The 18972-nt window shown below is 39.3% G+C and overlaps 1 protein-coding gene across 1 annotated transcript in view; it reads left to right on the forward strand.

Annotated features, from left to right (window-relative positions):
• PRORP (protein only RNase P catalytic subunit) overlaps window positions 1–18972 on the forward strand; it is a 47204-nt gene that overhangs the window by 12772 nt on the left and 15460 nt on the right. Inside the window, exon 5 of the mRNA XM_074149170.1 lies at window positions 5906–6013. Coding sequence (XP_074005271.1) covers window positions 5906–6013 — 108 coding nt within the window. The remainder of the gene's footprint in view (window positions 1–5905; window positions 6014–18972) is intronic.

Here is an 18972-nt window from a genome sequence, read left to right on the forward strand (position 1 = left end):
GGTATGGTCCATTCCTATACGCTTGTACTTTACGATGGCAGCCTTGCAAGGGTGAGGACTTCTTTCCACTGAGGACAGCGGCACAAACTGCTTGTTCCTCCCTCCATGTGAAGTGTGCTCAGGAAGGACGTTTCAGAATTGCGCTGCCTGGGTTGTTGAGGTCCAGGTTGTGCATGGACCTTGTGGCTGACCCGGGGCCGCCTGATGCTGGCAGGAACAAGTCCCACAGCAGCACTGCCTGCTGCTGATGGAGGACTAGGAACAGGCAACAGACACCACATCTCAGCAGGTTCTTAATGTGCCTGCAAGTACCTTCCTGCTTGTGACGCTGTCCCTGAAGGCTACAGCCATAGGAGTTTGTGACTCCCGGATTATTTGTTAACTCTAGAAGCGTGTAACAGAAGACAAACACATTGTGTGCAATCCAGAGTACATAGTGATACCATACACAAAACTGAGAAGAGCCTTCCTGCTTATAAGGGTTCGAAGGGGATTTCCAAGCTTTGAAACTGTGGGGGAAATACTCAAACCCTTCAGGCATAGCAAGAAACAGATTTAAGAGTGCTGCAACAAGGCGCTTTAAAAAAAAAAAAATTGGCTGGATTTCAGTTTGACAGCTGAATTTTATTTCTCACACTCTAATGCTCATTCCTGTGTTTTTCTTCTGATACCAAGAAACATTGTTGAAAACAAAGCAACCCCCATCACATTGTGTTTTATGAAACTGTTAAAAAGTGAATGTTTTCACTTCTCTAAAAGCTGTTCTTACAGTGTTGAAAAACACCCCATTTGATAGTAAGGGTAGAGTTACAGAATACTTAAGTGCAGTACAATATTCTGTTAATTAGAATTTGCTCTTTCCTTGCACTTGAGTATATTGTCATTTAATACAGAGAAGGGAGGCGCTGTTTTTTTCGTTCTACAAAGCTTAAACTATTGTGAATGCTTCTGGAAACAATATAAGTTGAATACTGTAGTTTTGCACTTTTTGATTTGACTTTAGTGTCTCCACCATTCCTGATGAGTGAGCATAAACTTTATTGCTTAGCAGAAGTGACAAGCAGCCTTTTCTGCAGTGATTTTAATAGGTTTTGCTAGGGGTTTTTTTTGCCCCCCCCCTTTTTTTTTTCAAATTCCATGTGTTGGCATGAACATAATAGCCTTTCTTGTATTTAAAAGTCCTCTATGGATTTGCTCCTGTATCTCCTTTGTATGGTGCATTACTTCGTTTTTTGGCATTTAGATTACTTGACAATTTGGATTGTTTAAGAATTTGAGCAATAACCTTGATTGTTATTTCTAGTTGCCAACATATTTCCTATTTAGACTTGAGGAGAAAAATGCTCAAGTGATCTAACCTTTCTGTGATCCGAAACTCGTCAATCCCTTAGATCTGTTACAGACACAAAAATTATTTCAAAATACTCATTTGAATTACTGTCATTGCTCTTGTCAAAGGACATGCTTTTTTAGCCATGTTTTCTTTGTTTTGTCTTCAATTGTAATGTTTATTTCCATGTTATAATATTTAACATAGTAAATCTGTAAATACTAATAATAAATTCCTCCCCTTGTTTTTGTTGGGCTTTTAAGGCTTATAGTCTGTGTGTGCACTGATATTGGAAGAAAAACATACACTTCTGTTTATAAATGTTTTTACAGAAGTTGAAATAGTATTAATACTCTTACAGAGAAGACCCAGTTTCAGATTTATGACTACTGCTATTTCAAATATTATTGGCTGTGTAAGCCAGACTTTTGAAGTCTGAGGTCACATTTTTTTAAAATGTTTTTTAAATGAATAGTTTAAAATAGCAAAACCCGTATAAAATGATGGTGAAATAGCACGAGTCATCCAGCTACCAAAAAAATGCAACTGTTCTGTGCTTTTGTCAAGATATGAATGGACTTGAGCCACCTACACACTAGTGGTTAAACAAAAAATTATATGAAACATCTTTAATTCTTCACAGCAAGATACATTCCATCATGGGTTTGTTATGGCTGGCTCTTACTTCCAAATCGATGTAGTCAGTGTGGTGTCCAGTTGCAAAGATAATTTTTCTAAGTAGAAGGTGCGGTGAATCATTTCTAACGGTTACGTAGTTGGCATTCCCCTATTTTTCCAGCTCGGCAATGGATGAAATCAGGTGGGTTTTTTTAAATTCCCTTTTTCTTTTGTACGTGGTATGAGACAGGATGTCAGTGGAGCCTCCCGTGAGCACGGTGCCGCGCTGTTCCTGTTCTAGCTGCGGGGAGGCAGGGGTGTCCCTGTGGTGTCAGGGCTGCCGGGGATGTCCTGCCCTGAGGTAACAGCCTCCCTGTGTTGCAACACTCTCTGCCTCCCGAGCATTGAGAGGCTTCTGTCAGTAAGCAATGCTGAATGTGTTTTTAAAGTTTTGTCCCTTCAGTTGCCAACTCTGCTGAAGTGAGTTTTGAGTAGTGTTTCCGAGGCTGGGGGAATGGACTTCAACCCTGTCAGAGCAAGTTAGAAGTAAGTGTAAGGTTTGCTGGGTTTGTTTTAGTGCTCTTACTGAGAGAGAGATGTTTCGCTGCTTGTTGGTGTGTTGCAGGGGTTTATCAGAAGTGCCCCTCGTCGTGTCCAGCAAGAAGCTTCCATGGAAATGTTCCTGTGGCATACACGGGGCTGTATGTAGATCACATGTTTGCGTTCTCTGTTTGGAAGGGGAGGCCCGTGTGAATAGCTCGCTTTTTGCTTAAACCAACCTTCACGTCTTTGTACTGCATTGATGATTATTGTGTCTGGGTTCTCTTGATCAGCTGTACCCTAGCTGCAGCTGTGCTTTGCTACTTTACTGCTTATAAAGAAGATCTTCACTTTCTTGTTACAGTTGGCTAGTGAGGGGAATATCTTTAGAGAATCATGGGTGAATTATCTCTTTATTACTGTGGCTGTAAGTAAAATCCAGACAAATCCTAATCTTTGAAAAATTAGCATCTGTGGAACTGTATACTTTCTCTGTTACAGCGTAAGTCTGTGTACATTTGAATAACCTTTTGTACTGCATCTGGATGACGTAGCCTGCTACTTATTCCCAGGCTTCACCCTTTTTTCTTCGCCATGTCTAGAGAGGATGGGAAATATGGGGACTCAAAAACTGTCTCTCAGGGGAGCAGACCTGCATCTTCTCTGTGGTTCTTCATGTATTTTTTTTTCTGGAAAAGGAAAGGAGCTCTCATGTGTTGCTGGGGAAATATGGATGGCGAGGAGAAAATGAACAGATCCTTGGGGATTTCAGTCTGTCTAAGGCTTTTCACTGGAGTCTTCTGTATTTGGTGACATAAATTAAACTGGGCCATTTGTCTTCTGCACTTATTGTGCTATTAACTCCTCATCTCCCTGTGTGGATAAGTGTCTCCTGTGGCAGAAAACCTTCTCTCCCTACTGCATCGCAGACAGTTTACTGGTAGTGTGGCAAAACAATTGAGCAGATTTGGGAGTCTGGGAGACACATGCTGTCAGGCACCTTTTGAGAACAGAGTGGGAGATGTGGCCAGGAAGAGATGGCTGGGAAAGGTGGGGTGGCCAAGGGAGTGACACTGAAAAGGCTGCAGCTTCACCACAGCTCCAAAAGCAAAACCCAGAGAGCCAGGAGCTAGATTCTGAGAGGTGCTGAGCCAATCCTGGAGCCTCTCAGCAGGACCCCTCCTGGCAGCTTCTGCTCCGTCTTTCCTGCTGGGAGAGGAGAGGGAGCCAAGCAAAGAGTGAGCGGAGGGGAGCACTGACCCATCAAACTGCTGCTCCCCCAACTCATGGTGAAGTGTTCCCTTGACAAAATACTCTACTCTGCCCATCAGGGAAAACCCATCCCTTCAGGAACTGCTCTAAAACTATTGTCACTTGAAATAAAATACCACTTTAAAAATTCTCCACAAAGTGTTTGTTTTGTATTGAACAGAGCCCTTGAAAACAAGATTACGTGTACGTTACAAGAATGTCTACTTGACTGTAACCATGTTGCTTCAAATAGCATTGGCATTAGGAAAATAACACTCTATTGGATTGTTTACTATGCATTTTCATCTGCTTCCACTTCCTTTTTCTCTTCCATTTTCATTCATCTTTGTCTCAAAACTCTCCTATTTTACCTTCATTTGGTCTGTGTGTGTTTCCTTTTTTTTTTATCTTTCCCACATTTCAGACAGCCATCCAGTATTACAGTGATGACTTGTCTGATTTTGAGCCACAGGGAAGTCCACTGGATGGCATAAGCTCAGAAGTCAGGAATCCTTGTTGCATGGGTTTGCATTTGTTTTTCGTTTTTGTGAATTCCGTTCTGTGTCTTGGTGTCCCTGTCAGATGACAATGAGAATATTTATTCATCTACATAAAATACAAGGAGATTGGGGCTGGAGGGCAGGAGGAAACACTTCACAAGTGCCAACAGTTTCATTTTGTTTGAGATGATCATTTTCTTGCCACACTTTTTATACTTTCTCAATAATAACATTTATTTAAGCCATGGAGAAATGAAAGATCACATAAAAGGCAATTGATTCTGGTGGTGCTAGATGAACTGTGTGTTGTTTGTGTTCTCGTCAGTGTGCTTTTGACCATAAACCTCTGTTCACTTGGAAATTATACCTGAAATTTTAACATCTGAGTGAGGCATCCTTATCTCACCTGGTTGGTTTGTGCTCTTTATACAAGTAACCCTTTTTTGTCGGATAATTCGTCATAAGCATTCTGACTAAATTTGAAGTTGGTGATCATTTGTTACTGCCTGATAGCAACGTATTTTCCAGGCAAATACATTCTTTCTTTCATTCCTTTCTCCGAGGAAGAACTGTATATGCTGTATAGGGTTTTGTTTGGGTGCTGATGGGATGTTTTTTCTTTAGGCTTATATATTGCTATATGGCGATGGGAGAGGGCAAGATTAGAAAAGCGCATCTTGAATTTTGAGCAGAAAGCATGGAATGTGCAATTGTTTTGAGTTCCTATGAAAGTTCACTTATAGCCTTGGACTGTGAAACCTCTGTTACCTGATAAATAAGTCTTACCTGTTACTAGAAAGGTCATTTATGAAATCAGTTCACTGCCCACCAGGATGGATTAGGGTTCCTGTGTCTATTAAAAACAGTCAGAAGCAACAATGCAAGTCTCTGCTAAAAGCACTAAATCTTTCCTCAAAAATCAAGGAGGGTATTCCTGAAGATTTTATTATTACTTCATATTCTGTCCTCCTCCTACGGGGTCTCCAGCCTAAAGCAACTGTGGTTTTCCTTCTGTTGGAAAAACTGGATAGATGCTGCTGGTTTGCTCAATCACTGCATTTCTGACCCAGTAATAAAGTTCATTGTTTTGCTAGCTTTAAAGCTGTGTATTTCTCACAAATGGAGGGCTGTGTTTCTAAATGAGTATTTATTTAAATGTAGGTCTGTTATCCAAAGACTGGCATTCAGAGATTCCAGAATTCTTACAGAGAAACTAAATATAATGCTTATTTTACATTTGGAAATGATTTAGTGATAGAAAGATTTGGAAAAGATTTAGTGATAGTGTCACAGTCTACTGGTATGTAAAGTTGCTTTGTCTTGCAGCTGTTGTGTAGCAATGACTATAGCATGCATCTTTATAAAAGTGTACAGTTTGCATTATAATTTTGAAAATCTGGATGACTGTAAAGTTTTGGGTTTCAGTTGTAATCTAATTTAAAATTACATTGGAAGTATCCACTGTAGCACTTCTGGCTTTTACAGATATTTTTTTGGTGGTTGTTTTAGCAAATATATAAGTAAAGATGTGAAATGTAGCCAACGAAGGAAAAGTGGAAGATTTAGGCTTTGTTTCTCTTTGTTTCTTTTCTTAATAAAAACTGAATTAAATCTGTTTCTGTTAAACTCAACATATTCTTTCCCCCTGTTTATTTATTTATTTCAGGAATTTGAGGCCTTTCAAACATTTGTGGAAAATCGACTTCCGTTTGATATTGTTATTGATGGACTCAATGTTTCCCACATAAAACCCAGAAGGATGCAGTGTGAAAATGTAAGTGCTGGTTAAATATTCATTAAGAGTTTTGTGTATGCTTAGGCTGATTGTAAAACAATTAGTGCCTCATTATTACTTTTCCTCTTGAGAAACTGATCAAACATTTTTGTAGCAAGTTATAATGAAGTTCAAAGCATTATTTAGACTTCACAAACAAAATCAGTGTGAAGATGGTTCTTGTTACATATTTGGCTGTATTAGCTACAAAAAAATCATACCTAAGTTTCCCCACATATGCAGTGCTCATAGTTACATATTATCAATGTTATTGATAATAACATTATTAAGACATATGTTGTATGAGTGTGTATGTTTTCGTAATAATAGGGATTTGGGGGAACAGAGTAAATCTACCATATAGAAAATTTAGTCTAATATAGTTATGCTGGTAAGAGTTCTTCTTAAAATAACCCCTTACTTGGTTCAAACCACATCCTGTACAAGTTTAAACTCTATTTCGCTTCCTATTGCCTTAAGCATTTGAGTCCTGTTCTTACAAGGTCAGCTCAAACTGGCTTCAGTTCTTTCCACTTGGTGATTTTTAGGAGAATAATCCTGCTTTTTTTACTGATACCTATTTTTGAGAATTCTTGGCACTCTCCTTTAGCATTTCACTAAGAAATGGCTTAAGGTTTGGGGCTTTTTTGTGTCAATCAAATATTTACACTAGGAATAATAAAGTAGCTGCTCACAGGTATTCCAAAGCGAGAATTTAAATTTTCATGCTCTTGAAATTAAAACTAAGTTATAAATGAGCTTTATAATGAAGGAAGTAATTACAAGCAATTACAAGAAATAAGTTTCTGTTCTAAGAACTACTTTAAAGCTATTCTTAAGAAGCAGATATGCTTTCATATATGTAGATAAAAGCAGCTGAGCTAGGGAGGTTAGATAAACTTGCTGAAAGATGTTTGTTTGAGAACTGCAGTGAAGTTTCATGAGATACTGGCTCACAAAGAGGGTACTTTCCTTACTATGAAAATAGAAAAGGAAGTTTACAAGATCTTTGCATGGGATCAGGGAGGAAGTGTTGATTATCTGAGAAGAATCCCAGGCAGCATGTAGTGCCACAATATATTAAGGCTTAGAAAGACAGATCTATGCTGCTAAAGGGGAAGAGAAATGAACCTCCTTCCTCAGCGCATGCCTGTCCCAGTGTGGAAATTCTCGACAGGATCCTGAATGTTCTGTAAAAGCTGGAAGTAATGCCGAAAAGAGCCAGCCTGGTTTTGCAGTATACTGCTGGTATTTATGTAGGATAATTTATATAGGATAATCTCTATGAGGTATTACATTGTTGAACAGCATAAACTGCCTTTGAGTTCTTCCTTAGCTTCTGCTATACTGGAAGGACTTTGGGATCCATGATGCCAAGGAGCTCCAGAAGGACCATATGGAGGCATCAGCTTTCCATTTAGGTTGTTTCATGTAGATACACATCAGATCTCTCTTGAATCCCAGGTATTTGCAGGTGTTGGGAGGATTTTTAGGAAGCTCTGCCTTTCCTTCTGCACAACAGAACAGTAACTTGCGCTCACCCCATCTTACCTTCAGAGTAAGATTCTCTAAGCTAAAATTTACTTATTCTATGAGATGTGTTGCTGCTAATTATTACTGCATTTTGTCATGCACAAAAAATGTTAATCACTGGAGCTTCCTCCAGCTAGTCTTTTGCTGCTCCTGTTACCTGGATCCTGTTTTTGAGAGTGTGGAGTCATTACATGAGGTAGGATGGACATGCCCATTACTCCTGCCTTATTACCTGTAGATATTCACTGGCTGGATAGTACCTTTTTTGGCATGGGAAGTGTGTATTTGCACTCTTAAGCAACAAAATAGCTCCTTCACTGCTCAAAAGAAATACTCTTCTTGACATATGAACTACTAAAGCCTTTTTCCTGTGTTGAGCCTCTCTATTCATTGAGATAGTTTTAAATAATTTCTTTATGATAGATGTCTTTATACACTATTACAAGATTAGCTATTGAATTTGCAGGGTTTTTTTCCAGCTGCAAACATCGTTTAAATGCGAGAGCAGGCTGGATGCTAGTGAATCCCTTTTTATTTCTTGATGACTTTGAATTCCTGGGTTGTAACATGTCAGGAGAGGACTGTGGTTTTGTTCTTACTTTAGATACTCTGACAAGAAGCATGTATTCTTGTTTTCTTACTCTCTTTTTCAAGACTAGTAAAAACAGAAAGTAAAAAAAAACAACATCCAAACCTGCAAAGTAGAGCAATCCTTTCTTCTCTCTCCAAACTTTTCTTCCACGTGAGGGAAGGGAAGGCCACAGGAATCTCTGCGTGTGTTGCTTTCCTGGTTGCTGGTGTTGCTGCCAAGCAGTCCTCCGTCTGTGAGCGCCAACCTCTCCGAGTGCTGTATCGAGGGCTGACTGCCACAAAACATCCTCTTTCGGAGGCTGCCCTCCTCATGGCAGAGACCACCGAATGGAAAACACGGAGTGTCAGGTCTGGGGCGTTCACTCTGCCTTGTTAAACTCTTCAGTGTACACAGGGAAGCACAGTGCAGAACTGAGAGGATGGAGAGGAGAAATGGCAGCAGAGCACGAAGGATGGAAAAAAGCTAAGGGTGAAGGCCGCTGAGGTCGAGCTGGCTGGCTAGGACAGCATGAGAGGCCCATCTTGAAGAAGAGGGACATGCTGTGACTCCTTAGTGACCTCTGCTGTTCGACTTGAGAGAGAAAAATAAAGCAGCAGTATTTCCAAGGACCTGTGTTAAAAGCTGCCCAACCCATGCTTACTTGTCAAAAAGCTAAATTATTTTAAGTCTCCAGATGTGAGTCAGTCTATACTCTTTTCAAGGATTCATCACTGCAGCTGTTAGACCAAGTCAGGACATTGCTTTATAAACTTTTCTGTTCAGGTGTATAGTAGTATGTAGCGGTGGTTGAAAGAGAAAATGAGTGTGTTGCTCTCCATTTATAACTCACTATAAGTGTTACTATGTGCAAATTCTTAGGTTTTTTGGACCATGTTCCTTATGTGCTTTAGAGAGAATAGCAAAATAAGGGGCATTGTTAAACACAGGAGAAGGCCTAAGATTTATGTGACAATAATATGGTAATTTAAATGCATTCTAGTCTTTATTTAAATTTAACAAAAAATACTGTTCCACTTTGTGATTTCACTTTAAGAACTGTAACTGTTTTGCTAATGTCCAACTCTAGGTAATTCTTAGTCATATGATTAAAATAAGAAAACATTGATAAAATGTTCCTTTCTTTTTCAAACATCCTAACATTTGTAATTTCATTTAGGCATTTCGTAGGCATCTTGGGAAAGGGTTGGGTTCTGTGCACAAGGCACAAGTACCTTAAGGCATGGGAAGAGAAGCAAAAAAAGCAGAAGTTGAATTATTTTTACTCATTTAATCCCTGAAGTGTTCTGACATTCTGGAAAACTAGATGTGTGACTTCCAGTAGCCCCAGGCAACTCCAGTCCTTGCAGCCAGCACTTACTTAGCAGATCATCATGAATATTATTGACTTGGCAGATTTACAGGAATATTCTGTGGCAATTTCTCTAGTATATGACACACTCGGTTTGTAATTACAATCCTCCTTTTTCCAGGTTGGTTTTATACTAGGTCTGTTTCCTGGTACAAATCACCACGTGGCTGCATCAATTACTGACAGAAAGAGGAGGTAGTGTAAGGGTGGGAACAAAGATTTTTGAGGGCTAGGGAACGGTGAGATAATCTGTTTTGGAGTCACTGCACACACAGTGACTGTAAAACTACAGCACTGGACATTAGCCAGCACCTGTTTTCAACCCTTTGCTTCTTTACTGCAGCATTTTAAATTAGACATGAAAGTTAAGCCCTAATCAAAAGAGATTATGGAAGGGAAATTTTTTTTGCTATATAATCCAGACAATAGAAACAAACTCTCATAAAGTGAAAAATCATTCAGTCTTGTCTTTTCCAGTGTTTTGTGCATTATGCTAGTGTTTAAGACTGTACCTGATGTGTATTTGCCTTGATGAGTCAGTCAATGTTTGTACTGCAGACATGGTAGTTTATAAACTGAGATATCCTTGCAGTGTAACCAAGCAAAGTTGATTCAGGCTGTTTCATGACGTTGGGTTAATGTTTTCCTCCGTATGTATCTACTTACATAAATCCTTAGCCAACCCAATGACATTTGGCACTCCCTGTCCTCTGCTGCTGTAAGTGCCTCCACCTTTCACCTTGTAAAGGTCAAGAGAGGGAATTTCCACACACTAATTGTCCAGTTTTCTTATTAAACACAAACTGTTACATGATTTTTAAATGCATTTTTCCTGTTTATCACAATTTTCTGTAGAAGTATTCTTTGGAAGTGAGGGGGAATCCAAGGGCAAGCAGGATTCTGGGCTCTGGAGCATCTCGCTTTGCTGGTGGGAGGGGAGTGAAGGAACTAGGATGAGCTGTGCTCCAGCTACCCATAGACTGTAAAGGGCTGGAGGGGGGGAGGATGTGGCGAGAGTGGGGTGCGAGAGCACAATCAGCAAGTGCAATTTAAAGAGTGCTTCGCATTTTTAATTTACATCAAGATTGGTATATTGTAAATGAGGTATGCAGCCAGCTTCTTTTTCAGCTGTACCCATCTGGTGTTAGACGTAGCTGAATATGGATTACAAATGTGTGTTGGATCAAAGCTAACTCACAGTTCCCTTCTTCAAACAGTTTGGCAGTTGGGGTCAGCTCTGCCCTAACTTTACTCTCTGTAATCTCTATATGAAACTCAGACATCTAAAAGATTGGTAAAATAGTTCCAGATTGAGTTCCTTAAGGCTGACAGTGCACAAAAGAATAGTTTTTGCTGTTGGCAAATGGTTCAAAGTGGTTGCTCCCAAACAATCAGCATTTCTATAAATGGACTGCGTAAGTTCATATAATTGCCATGTAAATTGCAGTAGGCCTGTACAACAGCTGATGAAGCCAGATCCTTGCTGTTCCCATCTCATCCCAGTCGGGTGGCAGCAGCTGGCATGCCACCCCTGCCACACCTCCCGCCTGCAGCAGCTTCTGCCACCAAAGCCACCAGACTCGCCTTCCTGCACCTCTCACAGGCTGCGACTGCTGTAGTTGGGGTGCTCTGTGACAGGCAAGGGGGACAGGACATGCCTTGCAGCTGTTTCTTGTCTCTTCCAGGGGAAAAGCAGGAGGCTTGTTTAGTGGAGGCTGTCCTCTGGATTGGAGAAGGGCTCTTTGACTAAATGAATGGTGTAGTCGCAAGTAGCATAGTAATAATGTGTGAACAGATTATTGCATTTTGGTTTTGCGTATGTTAAATATTTTAAAAATTATATTTATCAAAAGGATTCAAAGTTTAAAACTAATATTACAATGTTAGTTATTCTAACGGTTCTGTAGTAGTTATTCCTGGACTCCCTGCCTACTTTAGCAGTACGGAAAAGAGTGGGTAGAGAGGGGCTGCAGCCTTGAAGGGAAAGCTGGGTGGGAGTGGGTGAGAAAACAGTTTCATCGGGATAGAGGAGAAAACCAGGATGTGGAATACTAGCCTACAGGAAAATGGTGAATGATCTTGTCTAATTTTTGAAAAAAGCCCAACTGTGGCCGTATAATTGAAGAACCTTGATTAATTATGCTTTGTAAATTCAGCTCAGAACCATTGTTTTGGTATACACTTTATTCACATTTTCAATGCTCATTTTCCAAATATCAAGACAAATATTAAGACAAAAATAATAACTCTTCAAATGAAGTTTAAAAAGAGGGAGGAAAAAACCCCGAACAAGGTACCTATGACCCATCATTCTCTTGGGTTAGTGACCCAAATAGATTTTGAAGCATAATTTTGTTTCTTTGAAATCTCTTCTCTTGTGCCTATAAATCCTCTATGATGAAAAAAGGGGGGAAAAGTTATTGGAGCTTATAGAGTTTGGGGAAAACAGTAAGTAGGTAAAACTTTCTCTCTTGAGTCCCGCTTACTGAAAATTATCTTAAGGCCACAAAACACACAAAGAATTGACAGCTGTGCATACATACATAGTTGACAAATACACATACAAATATGCTCAGCTTTTCATGTGCTAATTTTTCCCAGTCTTCAAGTCTGTCTTAACTGTGCAACATGCATATGAGAGATCAACTGCACAATTAGTGAGACAGTGATAATTGATACAAAACATAAGCTCTAGTGTATCAGCTGTCTTGCAAAACAAGCAGTTATTAATAAATTTGACCCAAAAAAAGTCACGCATGGAAATGAATTTTTTTTCCTTTGACTCATTTGGCAGCATCTGTGATTTGTTCAAGTGCTTTACTGTCTGTAAATGAAGCAAGAATTAAGTAGATCCATGAGTCATTCTCTGTTCAGAATCAATACATCCAACAGAGGTCTTATTTGTCATACTGTGACAGTTCATCAATTCTTCCTCCCACCAACTCTTGTCTTACCACTCACGAAAGCAGTCAGACATGTGTTTGTGCATTTGCTCCCAGCATTTTCCATCTCTTTTTTTTTTCTGCCTTCTAATGGTAGTCCAAGTTTGCATTTCCACGATAATGAAACATTTGCTCTCTATTGCTCAAGATCAGAGAGATTTCTGTCTTTGCAACATGTGTTTCATTCTTTAGACCTGTACTTTCATTTCCTTTAAGTATTGCACAAATCGTAAAGATGAAGATCTTTGGTGTTTCCACTGTGTAAGATGATCTTAGAAGAGAAAACCCTTTCAAGGGGTACCCTTGAAACTTCACCTATTTTTAGTGTTAGAGATGTGTGACTGGAACATTCAGCATTGCATTCATGTCTCATCAGTTAATTTCTGGGGTTCCTTGAATATCTGAGCAGGTGGACTGAGTCAAGTTCTCTGAAGCCATGTATAAGAGATTGATACTGATATGCTGAAATCTTCCCCCTCCCCTCCTATATTGAGGCCGTCCTAAAATAGAATAGATCAAGCTCAAAAATTTTGGTCACCAGATGCAGAAGAGCAAGACTGTTAAGCTGCTCAGGAGAGGTGAAGGAGACTAGATTGTTTGCCTGTGAAACCTCGGGGAAGGGCCTGGCCTGCATGTCATTCCTTCTCTCCTTGCAGTTCTTACTGAAACGTGACAGTTTCTATTTGTGGCTAAAAGAGAAATAAAAAGGCATTCAATATATTGAGCTTTGTATACCAGTACATGGTAGGTGAAGGTGTATTGGACGTGAGCGTGTCACAGGTCCCAGAAGTGCTCCTGTGAGTGGTGGGCAGGAATGCTTCCACTGAGGAAACACTGGTGTTGACTACGTACCTTGAGCCACCAAGTTTGGCTCTTCCCATAGGGGTACGCTCCAACATCCTTGGCTGCTTCTGCAGCACTGGGAGGAGAGAGCAGGAGGTAGACAGGACTTCTTAAGAAAGGAAGTACAAAGTCAGACTGGCTACCTGTGAACATAGGGAAACTTTCTCAAAACTTTTAACTTCCCAACATTGTGAAATGGGGGGAGGCTGGCAGGATTCCCTGACTAAATGCCTCAACAGTCGACTGTTTTTCCTGTCAGAGGTTTCCAGTCTGATTTTGCATTTTCTGGTGAGAAGAATAGAGCAGCAGAAACTGAGTGGGTTAAAAAAATCTGACTATGGGGCATTTTGACAACTTCTCCTGTTGTTTTCTCCCAAAGTCAGATACTTCCTGGTGTTGCCTCCCCTCAGTATTTGGAACCTCTGCTTCTGGCTGTAAAACTGAATAAAAACCATGTGATTAAATTAACGATCTTTATCGTTTTCTGTCAGGTATTTATAATTTCTACCTTTGGCAATATCAGCAAATCAAAAGTTAAGGTAAGTACAGGAGGACCCAAGCACTCCTTTTTTTATGAGGGGGAATTGCATCATATCTTTCATGACAAGAATTCTTCTAATCACTAGGAATATAAGCTTGAAAGTCAGCAGAGCAGAACGAACGTGCCTTGATGATTCATCTCCCAGTGAACTTGGTAACTGTAGCAACAGGTTGTTTGTTGTATGTTGTAGAGAAGTCCTGCTAAAATCTGGGTGATGAACTCAAATGAAGGTATCTTCTAGACTGGATGAGTTTCAGTCTTGCTGTTTTCACTTCTCCCTTAGAAACCACAAGATGATTTTTCTTTGGGCAACCTGACTGATTCACCTAATCATGGAACTGTTATCAGTGTAGCAATGAGAGATGTGCTGGACCTCCAAATCAGAAACCTGGTCTTTAGGGAACTGAACTGTTTCTTTAGAACTGATTCTTGTATGGAAAGTCTCCATAATAGCCAAAGACTATAGATATGGGAAGTGGGCCAGAAAATGTGAAGATTAGGTTACTATAGGCCAACTCTGTGTAAGAATACATATTTGATTTGAGCCTGAGAAATGCTGATTTTTAGTATTGTCTTAAAGGTAATGTAGATAAAATCCTCAGAACAATGATTGCATTCATTCCTGTACATCTGGATTTATGTATATATTTCAAAAAACAATTTTTGGTTCACACTTGGCTTTCACATCTGATATGCTATTTTTAGTAAAAGTAGGAAAGAAAACATATTTGGAAGCTGTGTAATCTGAAGGAGAAAGGGTACAATGAAACACAAGCCTAAACTGCATTTGGATTTATTTATGAAGTTACGAAAGCCTAATTTTTTTTTGACAGTAGATTATTCCCAGGGATTTCAGTATATTGATGTGCTGCTTAATGACCAACAATCCATTAAGCTGCATTTCTTGGTTTTTCTGTATAGAGGAAGAGTGGAAGCGACATTTATATATAGGTAATTAAATATATTTACATTGAGGTTATAAAATCATTATAACCTGCAGTGAAGCTTAAAACCAAAGTTAAAGTAGTTATATTTTTTCTTAATCTTAGACTCATAGAAAGTCAAGTACAGTTGTCTACAGCCTTTGATCTAAATCTCTTGATGATTGTTTCATGTTGTCTCGCATATGGAAATAGGAATTCCTATTTGAATCCAGGAGACCAGTTTCACCAGAATTAAAATTCTGTGCTGGGAACATGATCACCCTGGCAGTACGCTCGCTTAAAAGCAATTCACAATAATTCCTATTTCAAACTGAACTTTGGAAAAATTGTAGAACTCTTAATTCTTATCCAAAATACCGTTGCCCATTCCAGATGACCTTTTGCATCAAACATTTACTATGAAAACGTTTACTATGAAAATGGCTAACTTGCCATTTTACAGATCTTCTCAAATAACTAGCATATATTCTTTTTATAAATTATCTGGAATAAAAATTGCATACAACCGTGCAAGATAGGTACCACGCAGATTTTTGTTTCTTTTTCTTTTTAAACTGTGTTCCTTTCTTGATAGGGTGTCTTATCTGGGTGAGTATGATGACAGTCAGGGCTACTGTTGGGCTAAAGAGTCAGCCCCTTGAAGTGGGCTCAGGAGTCATTGTGTAATGACTGATTTCTTGTTTGATTGTGAGTAACTCAGTTCGAAGTATCCTGGTCTTGCAGGTTACCTGTAGTTAATGTAACAAGGCAAAGTTTCCTGTGGATCTTTCGCTATTTTTTAGAATATATTCTTATTTGTCGTAGAACAAAAAATCCTAGTAAGCTTTATTTTCCTTATGTAAGTGTAAGAGATGGGATGAATATAAGATTTTAAATAAAATTGAAAATTAATTGCACCTCAGAAAGGTTTGGGAGTTTGTGTGTGCCATTGCAGCAATCCATCGCAGTCTCCCGTGGATGATGTGTGGTGTCTCTGCTGTGGTTAAATTACAATGTGGCAATAGAGAAAGCAGGAGCAAGGAGCAGTGATTTGGCACCATTTATCTAACTCACCACCACCAATGCAATCGAAACACGGTCTGGAATAGTAGAAAATGTGAAATGCCTAGAAGCCTTGTAAGCGTGTCTGTTAATGGTTATAATCAGACCTGATCTATCCACACAAAGTGTAACTAAGCTATTATCATACATGCTGGAACTTGTAAATGATTTTGTTGCTTGGTATCATATGAGGAACAGGAGGGATGTAGCAAGAATACCAGTACTGAGAACATAGTAAGAGAGCTATGGCTACGTTTGCTGCTGCTGTTCTTCAGATTTTCAGGGAAAAAAACCAACAATCCATAGGCTCATTTCTAGCACAGGCAATACTAATCTAAATGAGTTCTTCCTCCGGCATACAGAATGAACTCTGGGAAATACAGGGATTTTGGGGACTGCTTCTAGGAGAAAAATCATAGCAAGGTGACCCATGCCAAAATAAACTGCAGAGGAGGTCCTGAGTTGCGGGATCTCCTGAAAAGGAGCCTTTTATCTGCTGGGTCACCTCGTACGCACGTCAAGATAGTGTAGCAGGTCAATGGCTTACTGCTGCGGAGGTCAGTCTTGTGTATAAGCTCATCCCTGTCTCCGTGTGTAAAGCAAGAGAACTTTCCTTGGTACTTACAGAAACTCTTTGAACGCTTTTCCTTATTTGCTTCTTCACCTGATATCCCCTGTTGCTTACATGATTTTACAACTTTGTAGATCTTCTGGCTTGTATTTTTCTAAAAGATAGAGAATGAACTGAAAATTTAAAACTGTACATATGTATTTACTTAATAGTAGCCGTGGTGCTAACTGTTACACAATAGAAATCTTCACTCCCCATCCTCCAAGAAAGATGCCTACCTCAAGATCTTAAAAATTAGTCATTGAAAAACATTAGATGAAGAAATAACTTTATAAAGCATCATTTGTGTTAGAGTTCTCCTTTTTATGTGCATCTCCATGAAATAAACATTCATATTCTCTGTTCTATAACTATTATTTCCTTAATATGATCCAAAAAAATTTACATTTTAAATCACTTTGCTCAATCTCTGGCATTGTACTTACTGCCTGGTCTCATTATTAGGAAACCTTCCTCTTCTTAAGAAATTCTCTATTTCAGATCATTTACGTATTCCATACTAATCTTTACAAGTATCTACTGTTTTTTCGTTTCCACCTGGAGATACTAGCTTGTGATGCTGCTTCTTCCTGATTATTCAGCAGTCAGTTCTTTAATGATCCGAATAGTTCATTTCACAGTTCTAGCTGGAAGCATGCATTGATGTTATAATGAGTGTGGTGAGTCAGAAGCTAAACAGGTTGTCAACATTATGTAAACATAATATACTCTATTTTCCAACCAATTTTATGAAGTTCTAACTCATACTTCTAATTTTTTCCAAATAATTTCTACCATTTCCAGCTGCCGCATTGTTCTGTCCTTGCGCAATGTTTCCTATAGTGACTGTTAAAACTGGACCTGTGCTTCTGTCATAGTGACAATACCAACTTACCTTTTACGTAAATCAGGAAATATTAGTGATGTTTATGTCTGTCCTCATCATTGTCCAGCATTCATCCTTTTACCTGCTCACTTCTGTGATCACCAAAAAGGAAACAGTGAGTTGGCGGTAATACTTCTTCAGCCTCTAATAATTTGAATCTTTTTGAGTCTTGAGCTTTTAAGGAGTCAGGTTGACATGGTTCCGTGAGCAAGCTGTGTCATTGTGTGCCATAAGCTCTCTAACAGAAGTTAAAAGCCAGTTCAGTTCCACAGGTTCTGTGGAGTTGTTCCACACTGGTATGGCATGTAAGTCAGGGGAGATCAACCTCGCTGATGCCTTCTCTCTTTGTTTATTTCCTATTTGTGTGATATTTGGGTAAACTAGGTAGTGCTTACGCTATACGCTGGAGAAAAAAAGTAGAAGTATGATGCAGGTGCTTGTTAGAGCTGTGGTTCATTGGAATTTGAGCTGCTACATTCAGTGCACGTTTGAGGAAAGCACAATGGAAGACAGGTATTCCTTGGATACTACCTATACTACTATCTGATTGATTGATTGATAGGAATTTTCTTCCACCACAGCCCTAAGTTGCCACACATTTGAGTAAATAAAATGAAGTAGTAGTTGCAGGGTTGCAAGCAGGTAGTCATAGAACAAAACCAGTCAGTCTTAATGATGTTGATTTACCCTGCTCCTTACTGGGAGTAGTTATCCTGGGATTGTCTAATGTTAATGTCACTACACCGCTTTCAGCAACTGAAGTCATTTAGATGATATCTCTGTAAAACATTACTCTGTACTGTTTAAATCCATTTATGGCCCTAAGTCTCAATAGTTAAAGGAAGTGGCTTAAATAGAAGAATTGGAAGCTTTCAACATTTTCACTTCTCATTGATATATTTGTATCTTCATACTTTGGTGCCTTGCAGAGTGAAAAGCTCTAACTTTCCATTGAATGGGCATCCCCAAATGGGCTTTCAGAAATATGAATGCTATAGGTTAGGGATTTCTTTTGTCTCATCCCACTCACTCGCATTTCCACAAGCCCGTTCAATCTGCCGGCCTAGATAACATAACCAGTAGTACGACACAGAGTTTTAACCCTTAGCTATCTGATAAATTTGGTAAACAAAATACTTCTGAAACTGTACCTCTCTCTTGCGCTTGAGCACTGCTGATGGGTCCTGGGTGCTCCAGCAGTTGTTAGGTGGGTATCTGCATTCTTTTCATGGAGATGGACAAAGGAGGGAAAGATGCAACAGAATTCCTCAAATGTGCTCACTGGTATAGTCTTGTGCAGATACCTGGAAATTGTAATGCTGAGTCCCCAACCCCCCCCCCAAATAAAAAATTTGCTTTAAAAAGATAGATCCTTTAATGAAGTAGGGAGTGGGTGTTTCTTACTTGGCTTCTGTTGTCCAAGCCATTCTGGTGGTCATATTTTCATATTCTCAAGCTTATTTCTCTTGACTACAGGGGCAAAAAATGACTAACTAGACAGAGATTTTCTTATAACTGTTTGTTCCCAGGAGGTGGAGCTTTCAGACAAATGCCAAATATCATCCATAATTAATTTGTAGGAGCCGACAATATTATCTTTGTCAAATTGCTGTATCTTATCTCCTGAGTTGATGAAAAACACTTTAGACAGTTGTCTGCCCAGTGTCCAGCTACTGAGT

This window comes from Numenius arquata, chromosome 6 (assembly GCF_964106895.1).
Source record: "Numenius arquata chromosome 6, bNumArq3.hap1.1, whole genome shotgun sequence".
Lineage (NCBI taxonomy): Eukaryota > Metazoa > Chordata > Aves > Charadriiformes > Scolopacidae > Numenius > Numenius arquata.